The 7,431-nt window shown below is 37.8% G+C and overlaps 1 protein-coding gene across 1 annotated transcript; it reads left to right on the forward strand.

Moving 5' to 3' along the window:
* Positions 1-3,077: 3,077 nt before the first annotated feature.
* LOC149029696 (small ribosomal subunit protein uS15) lies at positions 3,078-6,834 on the forward strand. The gene is made up of 5 exons (XM_089142021.1): positions 3,078-3,203; positions 3,343-3,415; positions 3,527-3,665; positions 3,783-3,969; positions 6,538-6,834. The coding sequence occupies exons 1-5, from the start codon at positions 3,181-3,183 to the stop codon at positions 6,569-6,571; spliced, it is 456 nt and encodes a 151-aa protein (XP_088998147.1). The 5' UTR covers positions 3,078-3,180; the 3' UTR covers positions 6,572-6,834.
* The last annotated feature ends 597 nt before the right edge of the window (positions 6,835-7,431 follow it).

Here is a 7,431-nt window from a genome sequence, read left to right on the forward strand (position 1 = left end):
CCTTGTCAGTGAAACCCTTTATAGCAATGATTGTTAGTGATTGGAGAAAGAGAAGAAGAAAGGAAGGGGGAAAAACCCCTATTTGAATGGAACACCACTGAAGCTCCATCCTATACCCATTGCCAACCTCCCTGTTGGGAAATGCCATGTCAGCATTGCCACATTAGCCTCCATTAGTTTTGATGATGACAAACATGAAGTATTAATATATATATATATATATTGAGTTATGTTTGTCTAGTTCAATAATGAAAGCAAGTGGACATAATCCAACTCACTGGATGCTCAAGCCCAAGTCAAGACCAAGCTAATCTTGGACAAAAAGTCTAAGTCAAGATGAACATGAAGGCTGAAGCACAAGAAAATTTAAGAATATCAAATCAAGCTCAAACAAGAAGCCTTAGAAAATTTAGGACTTAGGACACCTGTATACACACTCAAATGTAATTGCATTCACATATATCATGTCATCAGACTGATTTAGGACATGTTAGGAAAGTGTATAAGGTTTATGGCTAGCTAGAAATTCTTAAAAACCCCTAAAGTCCCTATATATCCTTGATTGGCAATTCTGTGTTGCATACAGCGACCGTCTGGCACCAAACAGACGTCCGTGTGGTCATAGAATGTTAGAAGGAATTTTCGTCTAGTCATAGTGGCCCAAATGAAAATTCCGTCTAGTTAAAATAAACCTAATGGCTATTTTTTTAGACAGAGCTCTATCTAAATCATACGGCGATCCGTTTGGACTGAAATTTCACAAAAAATTATATATGTTGGGAGGTTGGGCTAAGCAATTGAATGCCAACTTTATAAACCCAACCAACCCCATTTGGGAGTCTCTTGTTTGGCTTTTAAAGATTATCTTTGCAACTTATTACTTGATAAGACAAACTCGTAATAAAGCTTTGTTTCAAAAAGCTCTCCCTAACTCCAACATTGTTGCCAAGAGTATCCATTACTTGGTATATCATTCTGGTATATCATTCAGCAAACAATATAGAGATGACTTAGAAAAGCAGCTGCTGGCTAATGAGACTAGGGTTAATCTCCCATTTATTTTTGATTGGACTAATTTGTCTTCTACTTCTCTCATAATTGCAGGCTGGCCAATAGTGAAAGGGTTATTGGTTTTTGGTCTTTTTTTTTTCTACATGCCAATAGATGTGTTGCTTTGCATGTGGGTAGCTAAGATGTGTTGCTCTGTGTGTGTGGGTAGCTCATTTTCATGTAACTGGATGCACCTTCTAGCTTTAGCTTTGTATATTGATCTTCAGCAAGCGGTTAGTCTCTACGTGCAACTTCAACAAGCCTTCTTAGATTTTGAGTATTGGGATCTTATTTACTAATCCCTTACGTCCGTGGCCTCAAGATTGTTCTCAATCTCCAATTTACTGGCTAAGCAGGGGCTAACTCTTGGGTTTTGTCTACTGTACTATATTGTTGATACTCTTAAGTGTCTCTTTGGTTGTATGGATGGTATGTATGTTTAGTATCTTTCTTTTCATCTAATAAAAAAATAATAATAAAAGTAAAAAAATAAGATGTCCTCTGAATCCCAAAAAACCTCTTTTTTTTAATTTCTTATTAATGGATTAAATTTTCCTTTGCTTACAAAGTGGCTTAGTGGTTGAACTCTTATGTAATTATAATCTCCTATACATTCGCAAAAATCTCCAACTCTAGAAAGACAAGTTCCTCTCCTTTATTGGTAGAATTGTGTTTATTTGTTCGATTATTCAATCCTTCTATATTTACTAATGTGATAGCTTGTCCATTTCCAAAGCCACCATTTATGCAATAGAATTCCCTTTGTTGTCTTACTCTAAAAGGGTCGAGAGTCTTTTAACTTCTTTCAAATCTTTAGTTAGCCAAATGTGCATCACCCAAAAGTTAAAGCAAGCTTGGGATTCACCGCATCCAAGGTGTCAATATAGCCTACCTTTTGAAATTCATCTGGAAGATTACCTCAAAGCATGACTTTATTTGAGTTAATTAGGTTAACTTTTATCTTCTCAAGTTTGACTCAATCTATTAGATTGTTTCTATTCTCTCCATCCCTTTTTAGGTTTGAAGAAAGCTCTTCCCTCTGAGGCTGTGTGCCCTTTCTACCATTTTCATCGGCTCCTCCACCTCTTTTTGGATTGACCCATGGCATCCTATGGGTATTCTTTTCACCCTCATGGGCCCCCACACAATTTATGAGTTCCATATTCCTAAAAGTGCCCCTTATCCACTTTCATCACTGATGATTCTTGTTCCCCCCCCCCCTCCCTTCACCTTAGTCTTACACAGGTTTTGTTGCCCTCGCTCCTTCGTTGGATACCTATCGTGATCTCACCATTTGGCTCCCCTCCCCCTCCAATATCTTCGCCTCCCCCTCCAAGATCTTCGCCACTGCCTCGCCTCGAAACTTGTTTTCTTCTCCCTCTCTCTTGTCCCTTGGGCCCCTTGCTTTGATTCAAGGGCACATCCCTCGTCACTCCCTCATCGTATAAGAGCCCTTAACCTTACCCTCCCTACCCAATCTTTTTTCATTAGCCACCTATCCCGGTTAAGCTTAATTGTATCATGTGTTGGAAAAGTTCTGAGGATCCAGATCACCTTTTCTTTACTACCCTTTTCCCTTCCCGGACTTCTAAATCTTGATCTTTGGACATGATTTGGAATTCCACATGCTTTGCTGTTTTTAATAGGCTCCATTCTATCAATCATCTCTCGATTGATGACACCCTCAATGAACGAGCTCATTGTTGTCTCCTGGCCACTCTCTTGAAGGCTGGTTTCCCCCCTCCTCCCTTTTTTCTTTTCGCGTACATGAGTACATCCTTCTTTACCTTTGCGGCTTTTATTTTAGTTATTTATTTATCTTTTTACCAACAAAGGTGAAGTGATTCTAAATTCACCCATGATATAATAAAACTGGGCTGTAGTTGCCGTCCTGGAGTGTGACACTGTGGAACTCAATAAGAGAGGGACTTCTAGGGTTATTCAAAACAGAAAAAGGATATAAAGGAAATTAAGGGTGTAAGTGTAATTTAACATGAGAGTTTACTATAAAATGCTACCACACGCGCATCTGCTAGGGTTTGAGTGTTTCAGGTTGGTTGGTTTCGGCCGTCGGCACTAGGTCAGTGGAGGTAGAAGACGAAGGAAGAATCGGCCTGAAACCTTGCAGCCATGGGGCGTATGCATAGTCGTGGGTAAGTCTTCTTTGCTTTTATCAGAAAGTTTGATTTCTCGGATTACAGCTTCAATGGAGTTTTATTTCATTTTGTTCGTTACATCACTCTGTGATTCCTTTGCATTTTTCACTTTGGTGGGTTTTTGTTGTTGAAACAGTAAGGGTATTTCTGCATCTGCACTTCCATACAAGAGAACACCTCCTAGTTGGCTTAAGATATCAGGCCAAGATGTAAGTAAATCCTAAAATCCTCATTTTTTTTCTCATTCTATTCAATGTGAATAACATTAAAACCTAAATCGGTTTACTTTTTGAGTTTCTGAATGATTCATGGGTTTTCAGGTGGAGGACAACATTTGCAAGTTCGCCAAGAAGGGTTTAACTCCATCACAGATTGGTGTTATTCTTCGGGACTCTCATGGTATTGCTCAGGTTAAGAGTGTTACTGGTAGCAAGATCCTACGCATACTCAAGGCTCATGGTATATTTCTTCACATTTGATCTATACAGGTTACTGGTTTTACTGTGTTGGGGAGATTTTTTAAATGTTTTTTTTCTTCTTTTCTGGTTTTAATTGCTGTGGTATTGTTTTGATTAGGCCTTGCTCCTGAAATTCCGGAGGATCTATATCACCTGATCAAGAAGGCGGTCGCTATCCGTAAGCATCTTGAGAGAAACAGGAAGGACAAAGATTCGAAGTTCAGACTGATTCTCGTAGAAAGCAGGATTCACCGTCTTGCCCGCTACTACAAGAGGACAAAGAAGCTTCCACCAGTCTGGAAATAGTGAGTCATTAATTTAGTTGAATTTTCCTTGTTCACGTGAATTGAGATATGCTAGTTTTTCTATTGTTATAATGATCGTATGATTTCTGATTATTGTCTCTATGTTACTCTATGTTCATCTTCATTATTTACTTCAATGTGTTTGGATTGTTTATCCCGAGCAGGAGCTTCATAAATAAGATTAATTTGATTAATTATGTTGTCTGTTCATCTGGAAAGAAAAACTTTGTCTTGGACCAAGTGGCAACACTGTCTTGGACTGCAGGCATGCTTCTTTTTTGCATTTTCCAAATATTTATTTGTGTATGCACGGGATATGTTGACCACTAAGCAACACTCGTGTCCCAATTGTTTTGTTGCTTTTAGCTTTGTATATGCTGGCATGTGGTTTTCATTCCCATTCTCTAACCTGAGTATTCCATGATTTGGAAAGACAAGTTCAAGGCATATGCTGAAGATGGATGTTGTTGTGATTACCCTTATGCTTTTGCTTTTGCAAATACCTCTTTATTTCATTCATTGCTTGGATTTAGAAGGTCAATTGGGTTATACGACATTGTTCGAGAGGGGAAGCTTTTTATGTAGATTCTTTACCTTTCAACTGGACTGAAACAATCTCACATGATGCAATATCAGTGTTTAGAATTAATACACTACTAAGGTTTGTTCCCTGTGGGCAGCTTTATTGTCTGTGTCTTTCGTTCTTCTGTCGTACAGCCATTTATTTATTTACAGGTTTGCCCTATGGTAAATATCTGGTTTGTTGCTTTACACGTCCTTGATTTAATCAGTAGGTTTTCCTTGGGCCCCTTGATGATAGGTGTAGGTCTGGAAATGAGTACTACAGAAAATAAGGTGCATGCTTCCTAGTTTGCACCCATTAGTTTTTTGCTCATCTTTTTCCATGGACGTGTTCCCTAATTTTGGTCAGTAAGAGCTTTCTCAGTAGTCTTGAGGGTTGAATGATTCTAGTTATATTTATCCATACCAGATGTTACCTGGCACTCAAATCTTTTTTGTTAAATCTTCTGTTTAAATATTGTGTTGCTTAGGTTTTTATGGATTCAGAGACTTGGCTTATAGATTTAACTCTTACCATTTTTTAGAATAACTAGTAGAAGTGCCACGTGCAAATGCACCAGGTATTTATCAATCACCAATGGCCTATGCATAAGTGAGCCTGTTAATAACATCTAAGGTTGGAATTTGGAACAAGTTTATCTTTTGAATGCGTGATTTTAATCAAATGTTTTTAATGCAGTTTCTTCTTCCTCAATAAGCATTTCTCGGTTTTTGGGAGAAGCTCTTCATATTCCTTTGGTTGTTAATGGTTTCTTTGAAAAATGAGAAAGGAAGAAATTGAAAACTAAATTGATTCAAATAATCTCAAGAATTTTAATTGACCATTATAGACATCATTTATTACTAATACAAAGGTCTAATTGATTGAATACAGTGGAGTATTAGAGGGAACCGAAATGTAGCCTTGTCCTTGAGTTCATACTTTTATAATAGTAGTATGATAATATGATTGTCTTGGGTATTCCTTTTTTGCCTGGGGTCTATTATGGTCAGTCAAATAGTGATAAAAGTCAAGTATTTGAATTTATTTCCTAGGAATAAAGTGATGCATTTTTAGTTTTCTAGCTGATTATCTAGTATCATTGGGACCTATTGAACGGGTTTTCAATTTTGAATGCTGACTTGAGTCTCCTTTGAGAACCATGTTAACAAGGTTTGGTATTTCATATTTTGAGTTCCATTTGAAGGGAATAAGCCAACTGTCTAAAATGTTAAGAAGATTCAGTGGTAAGCAGGATTTGGGCCCCCCCCTCTCCCAAGAACCTGTGGAACAGCTTTGCATCTCTTGATGTCTTGAGGTTCCTTTATTTTATGATAAATATTTTGTCATCTTAACTACTTTTGATTCTTATGATGCTGGAAATAAAACTGAAATATATGATATGAATGTGGCATCTACTGCTGTAAATAGGTCTAGTGCACCTTAAAATAAGACGGGCCTTGTTTGGTTGTTAACCCAGTTGTTCAAGAAGGTTATTTTCTTTTCTATTACTGTATTTTGTATTCTATGGTCATAGGTGTTCAACAGCTAATTCTTCCTCTCAAGTATATGCATATAATGACATTAATGATAGAGTCCGGTATGGATTCTTTAGGTGAGTGAGTATTCTTGGTTTAGCGAGTCCGTGTACTATATTTTGAAGTTTATTTTTGAGCTGCAGCAGTTCCCTGTTAGTTATTGGAATTTTTTTACAACACTGAATAAATGTAGTTATATGGTTCGCTGCTCAATTTAACCTTGTGATGGTGCTAACCGTTCCTATTTGAGTTTTACTTCTAGTGGTACAAGATGTCCTACTCATAATTTGATGCCTTGTTTACTGATTACTGCCTATGTGTTCTTATAGTTTTGATGTGCACTAGTTTCTTCCCTCGCATTTGCATTTACTACATTCTATTTGTTTAGAGGCTTTCTTCTTGTGCTTGTGTATCGATTTCGAATAACATGTCCTTGGTTGACTGAAGAATTTTTACTTGTATTTGCAGTGAGTCTACAACCGCAAGTACCCTGGTGGCGTAGGATGTGTGAGGACACACTCATGGAGAGGACATTCCTGAAGCATGAGTTTTCCTTGTTAGATTAGTGAGGGAAAAGAAGAGTTTTGTTCTATCTGAACCAATTGGTACTTAGCTTTTGGGTTTTTTGTTCCTCGGTACTGGAGAATCTGATTTGGGTTTTGAGTCGTTATTTATGTTGTGATATTGTGCTTTAAATGAAGCCCTAAAACATGCTTACCATGTAGTTTCTTACATTTGTTAAATGTGAAATTCTTATTATTTGAAGAGTGGATTGACATTTTTAGGATACGGTAGTGATAGGTGAAATTGCGTTCTTTGAGTAGAGGTTTAGATGCAGCATGTGGTCTTCCTGGAAGATAGAGATCAAGGTTGTAACAAAACAACGTTTTAGTTCACTCAGCATTTCTTTGAAATGATCTGGTAGTGAGTGACCTCTGTTCTAGTGTGAATTGGGAGCGTAGGAAAGAAGAACTCCAGCTTGGAGAAATTTGCCTGGGTTTGTCTCGTACTGAATTTTATTTTCAAACATGCCCTTAATTCCTACTCTCTTGGGGAGCTGAACTGATTGCCGTCGTTGTCTATAATGGACAACATGTAGTGGGGGAAGCCTTTCTCGAAATTGCTCTCTAGAACTCCCGGGTGACCTTAGGCATTCAATTTGGGAACCGTTCCTAAGGTTCCTGAGGTACTTGAGCATCTTTTGAATATCATTAGTCCCTTGCCAGGGGGAAGTTCTCCCTTCAAATTTGGTGTAGAAACCATGTCCTGCTCTTAAGATTAGCAATGCTGGGTTAGTCACTTACGTTTTGAACCATGATTTGCTTGCTTTGCAATTGTTTCTTCTAGCTGCGAGCTGTGGTT

The sequence above is a fragment of the Hakea prostrata genome, chromosome 1 (assembly GCF_041222555.1).
Source record: "Hakea prostrata isolate BN-2017 chromosome 1, UWA_Hpros_2, whole genome shotgun sequence".
NCBI classification, from domain to species: Eukaryota; Viridiplantae; Streptophyta; class Magnoliopsida; order Proteales; family Proteaceae; genus Hakea; species Hakea prostrata.

Bases quoted from the DNA above. Each gene is read 5' to 3' on its own strand.
- LOC149029696 (XM_089142021.1), top strand. From the start codon at position 3,181: ATGGGGCGTATGCATAGTCGTGG. The intron at 3,416-3,526 runs GTAAGTAAATCC...ATGGGTTTTCAG, and splicing joins TTAAGATATCAGGCCAAGAT to GTGGAGGACAACATTTGCAA. The intron at 3,666-3,782 runs GTATATTTCTTC...TGTTTTGATTAG, and splicing joins ACGCATACTCAAGGCTCATG to GCCTTGCTCCTGAAATTCCG.